This window comes from Hordeum vulgare, chromosome 5H (genome assembly GCF_904849725.1).
Source record: "Hordeum vulgare subsp. vulgare chromosome 5H, MorexV3_pseudomolecules_assembly, whole genome shotgun sequence".
Taxonomy (NCBI): domain Eukaryota; kingdom Viridiplantae; phylum Streptophyta; class Magnoliopsida; order Poales; family Poaceae; genus Hordeum; species Hordeum vulgare.
Window position 1 is genome coordinate 428,041,177 of NC_058522.1, and position 18,180 is coordinate 428,059,356.

The window sequence follows — 18,180 nt, forward strand, 5'->3', positions numbered from 1 at the left end:
ACTGCTCCACCTGTACTAAGCAGATTAAAGTATAGGACTGAAAGTAGCAGTGCATCAAAAATAGGCTATGCATCAGATATAGGAGCTAACTACAACAGTAGCAAAATACTAATGCAAGCAGTAGAAAAAAAGACATAGGCGATATAGGAATGATCAAGGGGGGTTTGCTTGCCTTGCCGCTCTGCGGCAAAGGACTGATAGGCAGGGTCGTAGATGTACCCGGCAACAGCGTCAGTCTCGGGGTCTACCGGTAAGAAGAGGGGAAAGAAACAATAAATAATAGCAACGGTGCAACACAATGCATGACATGGCAAGATGCAGGCTAGACATGAGCTAACGCAGCAACATCCGTCATAGATGTGTCGGAAGAATATCTCACGATATTTTCCGGGTCTCGGGCTACTACCGGTCAGATGGAAAACGATGGAAAAGTTCCATGTTTGCTATGCTAGGGACGCGTGACAGACAAATGGACCGTGTATCCGGGTTCGTGTCGTTCTAGTGATCAACTTTCATGTTGAAAATATTTTGATCTGACTTACGGATTATTTTATATTAATTTTTGAAGTTTTATTCAATATTTAGGAATTAAAAAAAGATTTAACTAATTTAATTTAATGCTATTATGACATCAGCATGATGTCATGCTGACATCAACAGTTGACTGGTCAACTGACCAGTGGGTCCCAAGCGTCATAGACACAAGTTTTTAATTAATATTAAATAGTAATTAATCAAATTAATTTAGTGGGGGACCCACGTGTCATACTCTAATTATTCTAATTTACCCAATTAATTAATTAAATAATATATCTATTTATTTATTTAATAAAAAACATATTTTTATTTTAAAATTTTAATTTTCACTTTTCTTAAAAGAGGGTGTGGGGCCTCCCTGTCGTAGACACCGGGGTGGGTTGGCCCCACCGGTAAGTGGCTTAGGCCACATAGAGACAAAACAACCATAAACATATTTATACAATCAACGTATTTCTCCACATACCTACATACATAAGTACATACATACGTGCATCTCATGCATACAAAATACGTACGACATCTAATACATACATACATACATACGTCTTTTTATTTCTTTTATTTTTCTCATCTCATCTCCTAACTCTTTGTGTTAACAACAAAGACTCAACAAAAGAGAGAGAGATACATCTCCCACGTCACCTACTCAATCCTAACGGCGTCGGAACAGAGCGCCGTTTGCCGGAATGGAAACGGGAAGGCGCGAGGAAGGAGACGGTGGGATGAGCCCGAAAAGGGGCTCACCGACGTTGACGAGAGGGCCCGATGAAGCCGGAGTTCTGGGGAGGCGAAGGAGAAGGCGAGGAGGAGGATGATGCGGTGACGGTGGCGCGGTTCCGGTGAGGATGGTGCCGGCGAGGGTCGCCGGAGGGCCACGGTCGGCGGAGGTGAGGCAGGGCCGCCGAATCCGGCCCGGAGGAGGGCCGGCGCCCGGATGGGGCCACCGGGGGAGCTCCGGCCGGCGCGGGGCTATAGAGGGGCGAGGTGGAGGGTCGCCGGCGGGGATGGGGCTTGGCCGACGCGGGGGGGGCGACGGGAGATGAGGGGAACCGAGCGGAGGGAGACCAACCGGGGATTGGGGAAGCGCTCGTGGGGCTCGGTGGGGTGGTGGTGTCGTGGGGTGAGAGGGAGTTGTCGGTGGGATCTGGTGGGGTGTCGGTGGGAGGGGTTTGACCGAGAGAGAGAGAGGGAGTTCTCTCGGTGCGTGGGGAGGGCGAGAGGTGCGGTTGGTGGGGGAAGTGGGAGGACCGAGAGACACGGGAGGTCGAGGGGGTAGGTGGCCTCGCGGGGGTAGGTGGGCGAGCGGGAGAGACGAGGGTTGCGGGGTGGCGGCGGCAGGGGAGGAGTGGGAGGCAGGGGCTGCCAGTTAGGGTTGCGTGTCGTGTGGGGTTTTATACCCCCACGTGGGTGGGCCGAATAGGGATGGCTTGGCTGGGCCATTTTTGGCCGAGTTGGGCTAGGGGGTCTTTTTCCTTTACCTTTTTTTAATACTTTTATTATTATTATTATTATTATTATTATTATTTAATTTTATTTACTATACATTTTTATTATCTAATTTTATTTACTTTCTTTCCTTTATTTATTATTATTATTATTATTATTTAAGATTCTATTTTAAATATATAGAGATTACAATAATCCCAAAAGTGCCTGATTTATTTTTATAATCCTATAGGTAATATTTATAACTCCCCGACATTTTTAATTTCATAACCGAAATCCTTTCTCATTTGACTTTATCTTAAAGCTTCGAATTTTGTTTCGGTTTCAACTAACACGAGATCATTGATATAATCCACGGATGGCGTGGCATCATTAGCGTGGGATCACTATCGCTTAATTACAATCATCACTGTAGCAAAAGTCGAGGATGTCACATGAAGCCTTCATGGAACCTAAATGGATTCAAGCCATGCAAGATGAATTTCTCCACTTCAAGCTAAATGACGTATGGGAACTCGTCAAAAGACCTAATCCTCGCAAGCACAATATCATTGGCACCAAGTGGATCTACCGAAACAAGGAAGTTGAGGATGGTTAGGTTGTGATAAACAAGGCACGGCTTGTAGCCCAAGGCTACACATAGGTTGAAGTAATTGACTTTGATGAAAGTTTTGCACCTGTATCTAGACTTGAAGCTATTCGTATATTGCTTGCTTATGCTAACCATCACAATATTACTCTCTATCAAATGGATGTGAAAAGTGCATTCCTCAATGGTAAGCTTGAGGAAGAAGTATAAGTTGCTCAGACCCAGGTTTTGAAGACCCGAAGCATCCTGACAAAGTCTTGAAACTCAAAAAGGCACTCTATGGCCTCAAGCAAGCCCCTCGGGCGTGGTATGACACATTGAAGGAATTCCTCATGAAGAAAGGCTTCAAACCCGGTTCACTTGATACTACTCTTTTCACAAAATCCTATGACAATGAACTATCTGTGTGCCAAATATATGTCGACACATTATCTTTGGTTGTACTGACAAACGTTACAGTGACGAATTTGCCTACATGATGGGTGAATAATATCAAATGTCCATAATTTGGGAGCTGAAATTCTTAGTAGGTCTGCAAATTCATCAAGAACGCAATGGCATATTCATCTCTCAAGAGAAATACCTCAAGGATGTCCTGAGGAAATTCGGCATGAATGAATGCAAAGGCGTCAAGGTTCCTATGCCTACCAACGGCCACCTTCGCACTCACGAAATGGTATAGATTTCGATCACGAGGTATATCGCTCTATGATTGGCTCTTTATTGTACCTACGTGCATCTAGTCTAAACATTATGCTTAGTGTTTGCATGTGTGCACATTTCCAAGCAAAACCGAAGGAATCACACCATAAGGCTATCAAACATATTCTTCGATATCTTGCTCACACACCAACACTTGGATTACGGTACCCCAAGGGCTCAAATCTTCACCTCGTTGGATATTCTGATTCTGATTATGCTAGTGACCGTGTGGTTTGCAAGTCAATGTCAGGCACATGTCATTTCCTCAGATGATCCTTAGTCTGGTGGTCCTCAAAGAAGCAGAACTGCGTATCACTCTCCACTGCTAAAGCTGAATACATTGTTGCTGGATCTTGATGTGCTCAACTGCTATGGATAAAGCAAACCCTCAGAGACTAAGGCATCAACATGAAGAATGTGCCCCTCTACTGCGACAATGAGAGTGAAATCAAGATCGCCAACAACCCAGTACAACACTCGAAGACCAAGCACATCTAGATTCATCATCATTTTCTTCGTGATCATGTACTCAAGGGAAATATCATCATCGACCAAGTGAAGACTGATGGCCAGCTAGCAGATATCTTCACTAAGCCCTTGTATGAGAAAAGGTTTTGCAAGTTGCGATGTGAGCTAAATATCCTAGAATCTTTGAATGTTCTCTAAAAATGCACACATCCTAACACTTGCGCAAAATTGATGACTTAGATGCGCAACACACGAAGTAACATTTTTCTTCAGCCAATGAAGAATAGCTCTCTAAGTCTGAAGAAATTAATGAAGAATTTGATTCTCAGGGCACTACGACAATTGTACACGGCGCTTGAAATCATCATTCTTATACGATGGGTCACGCCACCACCAAATTTTTAAATTCTTAAAATTTTGAAATTCTTCAAGGTTGAAATTCTTCAAATTCGAGACTTTTCAAAAATTCCTCAAAGTTCGCGAAGTCTTCATTTTTTTCAAATTCTTCAAAAAAAATTGTGATGATTTTCATTGACTATATATTATGTAATGAGCTTTCAATGTCCTCAACAGCATTCACTTATTTCTCAGTCTTCAAGTTGGTACTTTTCCGAACTGAATGTGATCGCACCCGTCTCCCCTCTATGGTAAGCTCAACCAAGTCTATTATCAATTCTTCATATGCATTCTATTTGACACTTGATCAAAGTCCTAACTAAGCCCTTGTCAGCTGATGACTTTGCTACAAATCCTAAATTGTTTTTTAAAAACTATTTTTTTACCATTCCCAGTCTAACTGCACCCACAACTCACGATAGGATAACCACTATCTCCACCGCTTCGTCCCTGGGTAGCACGTGTCATGCGGAGACGAAAGGGCAGGGGCAGTTTTGTCCAAATATTTTTCTTCGGACCGTTTTTACCTCAGCTATAAAGAGCCCCTCCCCCTTCAGTGAAAAACTCTTCTCTCACTCTTGTCTTCTCCGCTCAAGCTCAAACCTAGCACCACTGCTAGAAATCCTCGTCGCCGGTGAGGAACAGCTTCGCTGCCTCGACCTCACCATCACTGGACTCACGCCGACTGCGGATCAGCTCCCTCCGCCGCCGAAGTAGCTGTCTTCAGTCACCAAGTTAGGGAACTGACGATACGAACCGACGAGCTTCTGTTTTTACTTCCACAGTTCATCGAGTTCATCAAACAGGGTAATTAAAATATTATTTTACTACCCCTATAGATCCATTTATTTTCTTTAGATCTGTGAAATCTGTAATTCCTCAGAAAATCCTTTAGCTCTCCACACCCATGTCGAGAACACTTGATGAATTTCACTAAGTTACTAAACTCTTCATGAGATTCCTCGGTTGTGTAAATTTACGAATCTGCACAACTCTGGAACCCAAGATTAGAGTGCTTAGTCAAATTCCCCAAAACTGCATTGGTCAAATCCTCAACTTGAGTCTTTTTAAAATTCCTCAAATCTGAGAACGCATATGACCTCTCCAAACTCTTCGCACATATACTCTGTTCGCAGGTACAAAATGTCAATTAATGAATCACTAGGTTCTCATCAACTTAACTCATTTCCAACGTTTCTTTAAGAAAATATACCTATGTCATCAGATTCCTCCAGAATACAAATTCCTCAACAAAAACCTCAAGTGAAGAAAATGGAGGATGTCAGGAAACAAAAGGGTGGCAAGAAGATAGAACTAAACGCTGCCTTCGAGATCCCTGAAGACTGCACACTAGATGAAGAAATTCATGGGAAAGAAACAACTGCAAAACGCAAGATCGGGCTTGAGAGGATTGAACGAAGATGGGCTCAGGAGTGGAAGAAATATAAGTATGTCACTCCCAAGTATGCCAAGAAGTTTTCCCACAAACCTCCTTGCAATAGACCGCCTCTCGGAGACCAACAAAGTGCCCATCCCTCCAGCATGGTCACGATTGAAGACTATCCTATAGAAAAAGCCAAGTATTTGGCCAAATTTAGGAAAAAAGGGAAACGTGAATGTAACGAAGTTCAGTGAGGATTTTGTTGCTGCCTCCTCCTCTGTTGTTGAGGCTTCTGCTATAGAACAACCTCCCAAGAAGACGCTAGTGAAGAAATCTGGTGTCAAATCAAAGCCCTCAACAACATTATCCAAAGAGCAAATTCCTCAGACAGAAACATCAACGGCTGCCAAGTCCTTAACTGCAGCATTGTCTTCACTTCCTCTATAGCCACATCCGAGTCAGCATCCAATAGGGACTCCAATTTCCTCAATGCCATCTGCCTCTGGCTCAGCTCACAAATCTTCAACTCGCATACTAAAGACTAAGAAGACTGCTGGGATAGGAACAAGGCCAAGCCCAAGCAAAGTTGTCCTTAATATTCCTTCTGCATCAGAGGGAAGTGAGGAATATGATGATGAAGCTCTTCAAGACATTATCATGAACAAACAAGAAAGGGTTGCACAACCTACTAGCAACACCATTCCCCTCGCACTGGTCCCAAAAGTGGTACTGGACTTCATCGATCTTTGGTTTGAAGATCGGAATACACCCATTGATGATTTGAAGCTTCCACCTAGACCCAGCCACATGGTAACCACATTCATAAATGAAGCAAAGTGGAAGGATCAACAAGCCAAACAAGCTCGGACAGCAAAGGTTAAAAAGGAGAAGTACTTGAAACAAAATCTTCTCAACATGACGCCAGAGCAACTTGTCTCTATTCTAGCTGAGCTGAAAACCCTCACTGACAAATACACAAGTCATCATGCAGACCGAAAGGGAGTCAAAGTGAGGTTTGTCAAGGTCGCAACTGACACCATAGATGAGTACACCAACACGGTTGCAGCCCCAAAGCAACCAACTATTCCTCACGCCAGCTACACTATACAACTCGCTGATGAAAATGAAGAACCTGCTGCTGATGAATCTGCTCATAATGTAACTGCTGAAGAATACTACCTATGCAATGGCTGAAGAAAATGCTCCTTCACCAAAATTTTCAAAAGTGAAGAAAGTAGCACTTCCTTCTGCCTTAGAAGTGAAGGAAACAAAAGATGCTGAGAAGGAAGCCAAGAAGTGAAAGGCATCAACACCTTCAAAGTCTTTAGAGGCAAAACGCCTGAAAACTTTGCCTACTTCATCATCGGCTCCAGTTGATGCAACTCCTCTCAGTGTTGCACCATCGTACATGATTGTACCATTTGGTGAAGAACATACCATTCTAGAAAGGGATGAGGAAATGGTTGAAAATCGCTCTACAGCATCCACACCGATAGATGAGGAAATTCAAGGTGATCAAATTCTCAAGTCTCAACACCTCCCCCTCAAAACCCAAAGACGACTCCTAAAGAAAAGGAGGATGATGTGGACATTGGCTGCACCACACCTGTAATCCATGATGATTTCTGGGAAAAGGCCCATCCAAATTCACCAATGACTTCTCAAATTCCTCAAACTTCTGCACCCCCGACAGCTATAGAATTCTAACTGGCTCTGAAGAAAAGAGCTCACTTGTGAAATCAGCACCGGACCAAGAATCAGCTACATCAGCTGATGAAAATGCAAATGTTGAAGAAACTGTTGTACCTGCAACTGCACCAATGGCACAGCAGATTCCTCGGACTGAAGAAAAAGTGCATGAAGAAACTACCTCACCACAACATAAAGAAACATCTGATGTACCACTTGTTGAAAATCCTGAATCAGCAATTATGGTGGCTAGAATTCCTCAAGCTGGAGAAATTGCACACCAAAATCTTCAACCGAAGCCTAGAAAGCCATACTCAAAGAGGCCAAAGTGTCAGAAAGCAGAATTCTATGATGAACATCATTTCTTCACTCGGGGAAATCCATACCACAAGCGTCGTATAAGACACATGAAATTCTGGACCAGAACACAACTCAACTACTATGTTGCTATGCTAGTGGAGAAGAAGAAGATATTTCATCACACACACATTCGACATTGTGATATGGCGGAAATTCCATGCTTTACCCCTATTTTGTGTGTTCTTCACAATGCATGCCTACTACCATTCTGCACGGATATCTGTGACTAGAACACAAACATTATTCTTCAGTTCTATGCCACTCTGCACATCTCAGGTGACCCCAAAAATATCAACTCTTGGGTCTTGGACTGTATGACTCAGCACACTCACTTCACAGCTCCAGCCACTGAATTGCTTCGAGCTCTACCAATCTCAATTCCTTCAAATGAAGCAATAAACCTATATGATGAAAAGGAGTTGCCAAATCATCTAATGGAGGCCCTCATGAGGCCTTTAGCTCTGGGCCATCCTCCAAGGACTCGCTTCATGGTGAAGGAATTGAAGTATGTGCCCAGAACAGTCTACATGATATTGACCTATTCTTTTACCCCTATCAAAGGCCATGATAATGAGGAAGATGTTGTCGGGATCATGAAGAACATACTATTCAACGTCATTCATGGAATCAAAATGAACCTTCACGACTTCTTCCTGAGGACAATGGTCAACAATGCCTTGTCACCACTTGAGCTGAAGATTATGTGCCTTGGATCATGACATTCATCAGAACCAGATCCGCAATCAACTACCAAGATGACTTTCAGAATCACCTCAGCTATTTGTCTCCTCTCAAAGTCATCAAGAAATCTTTTGAACCAGTTGACGGCAAAGGCAAGTCTGTGATTGATGAAGGAAATTGGCCACTAGATGGTCAATTTCACAAGGCTACATCCTATTCTTCCTATGATGACACTGCCACCCAAGAATCTAATTGTGGAGCAAAACCTCCAAGTCCAACTACCCCATGGGTGATGACTAACACAGAGCTACTACTCAGTCTTCATCAGAAGGCTGATCAAAACCATAAATGGGTTAAACGTCAGTTTGGATCTATTTTGAAAACCCTCAACGACACTGAAAATGTTGTGAAGAAAAATCACTATTATCTTCATGAGGTATTTGGTCGCACTTGGGCCATACTATCACACCTCAAGACTCCTAAGGAACTTAAAGAACTGGAATTCACTCAAGTCTTTGATTGGTCATGGCAACCAAAGAAGAAATTCAAGAAGATCACAGTTCCTGACTTGGTGGACAACTCATATTTCTCATTCCGCTCTGTTGATTCTGATGAAGAACCTGCTGATACTGCAACAAGCCCAACTAGGAAGACTGACACGAAGAATGTTGGCGCCTCTCCTCCACCTCAGAAGTGAAGTTCTTCATGGGCGTTAGTCCTCAGTTTCGTCCCTTTTTGTCACTTGATGAAAAAGGGGGAAATCTGAGTTAGTCTTCAAGCGGGTCAAATTTATGGGCTTATAAACTTTATTAAGTTACAAACTCTCGTGTAATGAGTTGTAAGTAAAGCCCGATTGTGTTTGATGTAATGAGTTGTAACTTAAGCCCGATGGTGTTCTCACACTTTTGAACGTTTTTCCTCACATGCTTTTTCCTCAAGTTAATTAATGCATGCATGTTGAAATTCGTCAGACACCATTTTTCATCATGCATTTCAAATTACTCATACTATATGTCAAATGCATGCATGAATTACAAGATACAAGGGGGAGATCTCCATGATATATATCATCAATGTGCATTTGCTGTCAAACGCAAATTCATCAGATATGCACATCTTCATTGGGAGTTCTCTGTATCTTGCAATCAAATTCCTCAAACTTTGTACTTACATTTCATATTTTTATCCCCGTTGAAAACTTAACCTATTTGTCATCAACCACCAAAAAGGGTGAGATTGTAAGTGCATCTAGTGCTCCTTAGTGATTTTGGTGGATTGAAGACTTATAGGTTAAGAGACTGATAAGTTTGTAAGTGTACACAGGCTCTATAAGTCGTTGAGGAGTTTGAGTTATTCGAAGAATATCGACCCCTAAAAATTTATGTGTTCGGGTGAAGTCTTTGGTCACTCATTGAAGACTTTGATCGCAAAGAAATTCCGAAGAAATTGATATTCGTCATGAAGATATTGATGAGAGGAATTCGGTGTGTCCCGAATAAAATACTCTGAAGACTTTAAATCTTGAACATTTACTCTTTCTATTTCATTTTCTTCATTCTTGAGTCATACGAGCAATGTACTGTTAAAGGGGGTCGAGGTAAAACTATGGAAACAATTTTCTCGTGATACTCAACTCAAACCTACACCTACCAGATCCTCAAAGCGAGGAACATGAGAGACATGAGGAATTTCACAGTTGAAAGTTCCGACCGTTGCCGCGCCACGCGCTACCTGTCCCAAATCTTATCCACCCAACGGTCATATCATTAAGGGCATTAATGTCAAATCATGTCGGGATGCTCCTAGGCTATAAATAGCCGCCCCCACAAGCACTAGTTGGTTGGCTGCTCCAAGAGAAACTGACACTTGTCATTTAGAGCAACCCAATTCCTCGAGGACTTTGAGCAAAAATCATCAAGTGAGGAAATACCCCAAACACCCAAAGCCAAACGAAAACCCAAGTGATATCGATTGAGCATCACTGAAGAGATTGTTCCTGTGTGGAACCGACGCTTGTTACCTTTGAGGACTGTGCATCCTCCAGATAGTTAGGCGTCATGGTCTAGAGCATCTAGCAGTCAATTGTGGATTGCCGGGTGACCGAGTTTGTGAAGGTTTGGAAGTCTGCCCTGAAGACTTACCATGAGTGTTGGGCGAGGACTGTGTGTCCTTAGCTCAAGGAGAATACGGTAGGGACTGTGTGTCTTGGGACTCTGTGTCCTTCGGTTTCAATACCAAATCGCTCCAAACCGGACGTACAACTGTCACAACATTTGGAACTCGGTCACCAACCACTATCTTCATCGAGTTACTGGTTCTATTTCTTCAACTCTTTTCATTTCCTCAATTACATGTTGAGTACTTTCATCTGTACAGTTTGAAGAATTTGACCGAAGACTTTCTTTGAATCCCTCACCTCAAATTCTTCACCTGCTTATCGTGTATACCTGACCTGTGCAAACCGATCCTATCAATTCACGTTGAGTACTTTGTTGTAGTCATTTTTGTACTTTTGTCTAAGTACTATTTCTGCTGCACTCAGTTCATGACTCCTCAGTGATGAATTTATAAAAATTGCTTATTCACCCCCCTCTAGTCGATATAACGCACGTTCAGAAATGCTTTCCTTTCATTCAACATTGATGGTTCGTCAGAAGAAATCGACGATGTCTCAGCTACACATTCTTCCTGCATTTGTCCAAATATATACTTTCGGTGTCATCTAAGAAGTGTGTGCATACGTGGTATCCCTTGTTTGTCTATCCTGAAAGGTTACTAAGAGCAGGCCAATCATTGATGGTTACAAATAGCAACGCATGTAGGTTAAATTCATGTTCTTTGTGCTCATCCCACACACGTACACCTTTTTCATTCCATAGCTGTAAAAGTTCTTCAACTAATGACCTTAGGTACACATCAATGTCGTTGCCGGGTTGCTTAGGGCCTTGGATGAGCATTGGCATCATAATGAATTTCCGCTTCATGCACAACTAAGGAGGAAGGTTATAGATACATAGAGTCATGGGCCAGGTGCTATGATTGCTGCTCTTCTCCCCAAAAGGATTAAGGTCATCTGCACTTAAATCAAACCATACTTCCTTGTGTCACCTGCAAAGTCCCCCCACCTTCTCCCGATTTTTCTCCACTGCGACCCATCAGGGGGTGCTCTCAACTTCCCGTCTTTCTTACGGTCTTCCTTGTGCCATTGCATCAACTTGGCATGCTCTTTGTTTATGAACAAATGTTTCAACCGTGGTATTATAAGAGCATACCACATCACCTTTGCAGGAACCCTCTTCCTGGGACGCTCACCCTCAACATCACGAGGGTCATCTCGTCTGATCTTATACCGCAATGCACCGCATACCGGGCATGCGTTCAAATCCTTGTACTTAGCGCGGTAGAGGATACAGTCATTAGGACATGCATGTATCTTCTGCACCTCCAATCCTAGAGGGCAAAGAACCTTCTTTGCTTCATACATACTATCAAGCAATTCGTTATCCTTTGGAAGCTTCTTGTTCATTACTTTCAGTAACTTCTCAAATCCCTTGTCAGATAAACCATTCTCTACCTTCCATTACAGCAATTCCAGTGTGGTACCAAGCTTTGTGTTGCCATCTTTGCAATTTGGGTACACCACTTTTTTGTGATCCTCTAACATGCGCTCGAACTTCAACTTCTCCCTTTCACTTTCGCACTCTCTCTGTGCATCGACAATGACCCGACAAAGATCATCATCGGGCACATCGTCTCGTGCCTCTTGATCTTCAGCTTCCCCCGTTGAAGTATCACCGTATTCAGGGAACATAGGATCCAGATAGTTGTCATCATCCTCTTCTACTTTATTGTCTTCCATTATAACCCCTCTTTCTCCGTGCTTGGTCCAAACATAATAGTGGGGCATGAAATCCTTCTCAAGAAGGTGGACATGAAGGGTTTTTGGGGAAGAGTAATCCTTCCTATTCTCATAGTTAACACATGGACAGTACATAAAACCATTCTGCTTGGTTGCCTTGGCCACACCAAGAAAATTACGCAGGCCCGTAATGTACTCCAAAGTGCGTCGATCATCATACATCCATTGGCGGTTCATCTGTATTATGAAATTAAGTATATCAAAAACCTTGGCAGAACATCATGAATAGAGAAATGACCAAATTAATACAAGTTCATCATCACAATAAAACCAAAGTACAGTAGTGATCAAATGTTATTACTACAAAAATAAATATAAAAAGCTCATATATAGTTCTCATAAAACAACATAGAACTATGTAAAACATTTAAATGCAACAAAAAATGTGATCAAAATCGCAACTAAGGTAACAATTGACCCAACAGCATAATGATACCAAGCCTCTTTATCAATGGCATATTTTCTAATATTTCTAATCTTCAATCGCATTGCATCCATCTTCAAGCGCATTGCATCCATCTTCAACCACATTTCATCCATCATGATCTTGTGATCATTGACGACATCGGCAACATGCAAATCCAATTCCATATTCTTCTCCTCAATTATTTTCAATTTTTTCTTCAAGTAATTGTTTTATTTTTCAACTAAATTTAACCTCTTGACAAGAGGGTCGGTTGGAATTTTCGGTTCACATACCTCCTAGATAAAAACATCCATGTCACGTTGGTCGACATAATTGGCATAAACACTAAATGGAACAAATAGTTATAAAAGAAAATATACCACGTCTGAATCATAGGCCGGACGAGGGCCGACGTGGGCAGATACCAAAACCATCACACTATATAATAACAAACAATAATAAAAGTAATAAATTTATACAAGTATCTATCTAAATCATACAAGTAAGAATTTTTTTCCCTTTTAAAAAGAAGATAAGAACAAGAGGCTCACCACGGTGGTGCCGGTGATGAGATCGGCGCGGGCGATCGACGACGGTGAGGATGGGGACGAGACAGCACCCTGCACATGTGCAAACTGTAAGAAGTTAATTTGAGTTCAAATTGTGCATCTAAATCAATAGAACTCCCACATACACTCCTACACTAAAACCCACAAACCACTCTACTTCTAGAGCATTTGAAATGAGGTAAACTAGCAGTGAGAGATGAAAGGATGGAGTAGCTAACCTTTTAGAACACTTGTGTAGTTGATGCACCGTCAAACCTAGACAAATCTTGAGGAAAATAGAGCTTAGAGGTCGAGCTTGGAGAGGAGAAAGCTTAAGTGTGGCTCGGGCATTTCATCGAACACCTCATGTGCATGCATAGAACGATGAACACAACAGGGCATGCACATCTCCCACACGGCCAAAAATAGAGGAGAGGGTGGGCAGGGGCGAGGGCATATATAGGCATTTCTTTGGTCCCGGTTGATGGCTAGAACCGGGATAGAAGACTGACCTTTAGTCCCGGTTCCATCCACCAACCGGGACTAAAGGTTCTGCGCCAGAAGCGAGGACCATTGGCCCCGGTTCGTGTCTAAAACCGGGACCAAAGGGGTTAGGCGAATCGGGACCCTGGCCTGGCCGGCGTCCTCGCCTCATGAACCGGGACTGATGCACCCATTAATCCCGGTTCGTAACAAAACTAGGATTAAACCTCTTATTTCACCTGAACCAAAACCATGTTTTCTACTAGTGTCAAGAACCCTACCCTCAATTATCAATCGTTTTTCCATCAACGGCCTTGTCCCGCGACATGCACAGATACTCCACCCGGTCAACGCTGGTTCAGGATAACTCACATTTTCTCCGTAGCGAGCATTGGCCTTGTGCAAGTAACTATTTAAGTAAGAATTTTCATAACCTTGGATCAAAGAACGCCGCATAAAATTGTTTCACTACAACTAAAGAGAAATTGATCTTTATAGGATTCCAAAATGGAACATATTGCTATCGATCCTATGTTGTTTTCATATCCTATGAATTGATCAAGAAACCCTCAATTAACTATCCAATGGAACATATATAGAAACTGCATATTGCTATCTAATGGAACCTAAAGAAATAACTATATATATGCATGTTTCATAACCTTGGATCAAAGAAAGCCTCAAAACATACCTCGCTCATTGAAAGATCAAGACATGGAGTTTGAAACATAGTTGGATGACGGCAACACCTCGTTGACCGGCCGTGTACTCCAGATCAAGCCCCAGAACTTCTCATGCTCCAGCGCGGCGTCAAGCCATCCCTTCAATTGTCTAAGAAAATGCGACATCTCCCTGCTGTTGTTCGTGTACACAACATCCAGCTTGGTCTTGCCATGTGCGAGCACCTCTCCGTAGTGAGTTGGCATGGTGGAAGAAGAGAAGGGAAGAAGAGAGGGGAAGAAGAGAGGAGAGCGAGAGAGGAGAAGAGCAGAGAAATGGCGATAGACTCTGCTTCGGTTGTGCTTTTCATCGCTGGAAACGAAGCGGGAGGCAAACCGTTTGGGCCTTTAGTCCCAGTTTGAGCCACCAACTGGGACTAAAGGGCGATACTAACGGCTGCCACCACCACTTCGTCCCGGTTTGATCTACTAACCGGGACTAAAGGGGATACGAACGGTCCACCTGGTCCCAGTTTGATTCACCAACCGAGATTAATGGGGTTACGAACGGTCGCTGCCTATTGGTCCCGGTTCATGTCTGGGACCGGGACCAAAGGGTTGACACGAACCGGGACTAATGGCCCACGATGCCCGGCTGGCGCCCTGGCCTCACGAACCGGGACCAATTATATCATAGGTCCCGGTTCATGAATGAACCGGGACTAGTGGGATTGCAGACCCTGGACCAAAGCCCTCTTTCCTACTAGTGTGGTATACCTATGCACAATTGTGGAGCTAGCTTGTCAAATTATTAACTTATGATGACATATGAGTTCTTTGTACTACAAAATCATACGTACATGCACACTGTCTATGGAGAGACCACATAGATTTATATGTCACATAAACGCCTGCATTCCCACGTGTCCCTACAGTACAGTACTGTAGCCCTCGATCGACCGCAATAATGCCTTCATCATTCCCTCGCGAACTCTCCTAACTACGCACACCAACATCAGACAGCTACGGACCTACCTACCTACGGGTCGAGCTCGACCTATGCGTAGCCCAGGCTGCCGCCCTGCGCATACACGCGCAGTAGTGACGCAACAGTCGTCGATGGCCAGACAGCGCGCCACCACCCACAGCGACGGGCGCCATTGCTCGAAACTCAAATGCCCTCACTGCCCTCTGTGACCTAGCTAGCATAGCATGCAGCAAAATCACTGATAAAAAACAAACAAAACGCGCGCGTACACATCGCACCCACACCCACACCCTATATGCTAGCTCCACTAATAAATACCTAGCTGCCTAGCTCACCACTCCCATCTTTCAGCTTCCTGTAGACCCCTTTCTCCATCCCCAACCTTTGCCCTCCCTTCTTTCCCCTCTCTGGCTGCTGGCCTTCCCATTAAGCCGGTTGATAGATCGATGCACATCAGCGCATGTACATCAATGGGAGCTAGTGGGGATGGAGAGTTGGGCACCATGCTGAGCTGAGCTTATATCACCATCGTTCGTACCTAGTCACTTCCAATATAGTCGATCTCATACTTCTCATGTGAAAGAGGAAGAAGAGAGTCCTCAACCAACTAGGAGTAGAAGCAACTGTAGTGTTAGATCAAGAAGTAGATCTTGCTGTAGGAAGATATATTGTACTCAAGTGCAGGCAGCTACTAGCTACTGCACTCGCCAATGTTGCCTTACCACCCTAACCCTCACGGTTTCTGGATCTCCCGAGAACCGCCCGCGCAGACGCCAAACCCTGCCAGCAGCTTCTCCATGGCGCCTCCCGCGCATCAGGACCATCAGATTCAGCACTACGACCACTTCTTCCCGGGCCATGGCAACCAGTTCAACTCCGAGACGCTGGAGGCGGTGCTCAGGCCGCGTCCGCCGGCTCCTCCTCTGGCGGACATGCCGCCGGGGAACGGGCCAAGAACTGGCGCAGTGCAGGCCGCCGGCGCCGGACACGCGAGGGCGAGGAAGCGGCCGTTCAGGACGGACCGGCACAGCAAGATCCGGACGGCGCAGGGCGTCCGGGACCGCCGGATGCGGCTCTCCCTCGACGTCGCGCGTGACTTCTTCGCGCTGCAGGACCAGCTCGGCTTCGACAAGGCCAGCAAGACTGTGGACTGGCTGCTCACCCAGTCTAAGCCAGCCATCGACCGCCTATCCGAGTCCTCTCGGCTCCACGTCGCTGGAGCGGGAGAAGATGGCATGTCCTCGCTATCATCGGTGGAGCGTGAAGGCCGCCGGCTCAAGGAGACGGAGCTGGCCGCCGGGTCGGGAAAGGGCGCAGTGGATGTGGAGAAAGCGATGAGGGCTAGGGGTGGTGGGACGTCGGTGCCCATGGAGCACAGACGCGAGATGAACAGCGGCCTCATGTCGGCTTCGATGACTGGCGGGGAGTACTACTACGACCTCGGCGAGATGATGTGCATCAACGCAGGAGAATGCGACGATGATGGCGAGTATGACGAAGACGGTGATTTCTTAGACGGTATGCAATACTAGTTCCAGGCTTCCAGCAGACTTCCAGGTACTAGCGATCGAGCAGCTTAATTAGGTCTTGATCTGCCGAGCGCATCATGTTCTTAGTTAATTATTGCATGTGTACGGATCTACTACTCTCTTAGTATTATTATTTGCAAATCTCATGGTTTTGTTCTATGTTGCTATTTTTTCTTTGCTTTTGAGGGTGATGCCTTTTAAGATTTTCTTGAAGTCCATCGTCTTTCATGTCTTAATTTGGGGACTATTTTATAAGATTTTATTGAAGCTGGTCATCTTAAGCTATAGAGAGAGAGAAGCTAAATGGTCGGTGTGTTCACTGCATGCGTTTATATTCATGAGATGCCAGTGTATGTAGATCAGCGGGAGGTAACTTCAGTCTTCAGGTAAAGAGGAAAGACAGAGCGTAGAAAAGTTCAGCACATGCAGTCAGCACTTTTATGATCAAACACAAGAGTATCAGGAAACCCTATGCGTGCATAAAGAATACGTAGTGTTTAGCCTGTTTATAGGTCTGTACCTTCTTGTAACCTAGAATAACGATGGCCTTCCACTCGCAAGCAAAATAAAATAAGTATGCCTAATTTTGTTAAGTTGTACATAGTACTTTTTTCCTACACAAAACCTTTGCATCATAGTACAAAAAAGTAAGTTCCATCTAGATATATACGTAACTAACTCACTAGCTCAGAGTGCCTATGAGGCTAGATAACATATACATTGGATGGTGTATATGATCAGTTACTAGTTCCAGTCTACAAAGTACATGCTGATCTGGAATATCTTTCCAGAAGCAATCATTTGCAAGTACACATTGTTTTGGATGGTTAGCTGGAGCTGCAAGAGCAAGAGAAAGGGGCAAAATCAGACTCTAAGTTTTAAAAATTTAGGACTAAAGGAAGTTAGAAATACAGACTTTAGTAACTTACAATTTATGGAGTTTACAGTATTTATTTGTTTGATTTAGCTTCATTTTTCAACCTTACAAACATTCATCCTAATGTAAATCAAGTTGATGTTGTGGCATCATGGATGAAACTATTCACCTGTTAACATCATGACCAAACTAAAGAGTGAAAATAATCTAGGAAATACTTTGATATTTTCGTAATCAAGACACTGGTTTGGCGAAGTGAGAAATCCGAACCAAGTAACTGTTGAACCATGTGAACACCCATATATCCAAAATATTTTTCCTATATAGCTTGATTAGATTCTAGCTGAACACATTATTAGTTCTCTATGTTTGGAGCCTTGGAGGGTTTAACCATCAATTTGTTTGAAAAAGTTTATAATTGAGTAATACAACATTTTGAACATTCTACATTTTCATTTTAAAGTAAGTTAAACATTGACATGTACAATTGGCAAAAACCATGAGCACACCTATACATGA

At 43.7% G+C, this 18,180-nt stretch overlaps 1 protein-coding gene across 1 annotated transcript; it reads left to right on the plus strand.

The window, feature by feature from the left end:
* The first annotated feature begins 14,999 nt into the window (after positions 1–14,999).
* Positions 15,000–17,069, plus strand: LOC123395452 (transcription factor TB1-like). The gene has a single exon (XM_045090455.1). It carries the CDS (start codon positions 15,966–15,968, stop codon positions 16,785–16,787), a length of 822 nt encoding a protein of 273 aa, XP_044946390.1. The 5' UTR covers positions 15,000–15,965; the 3' UTR covers positions 16,788–17,069.
* The last annotated feature ends 1,111 nt before the right edge of the window (positions 17,070–18,180 follow it).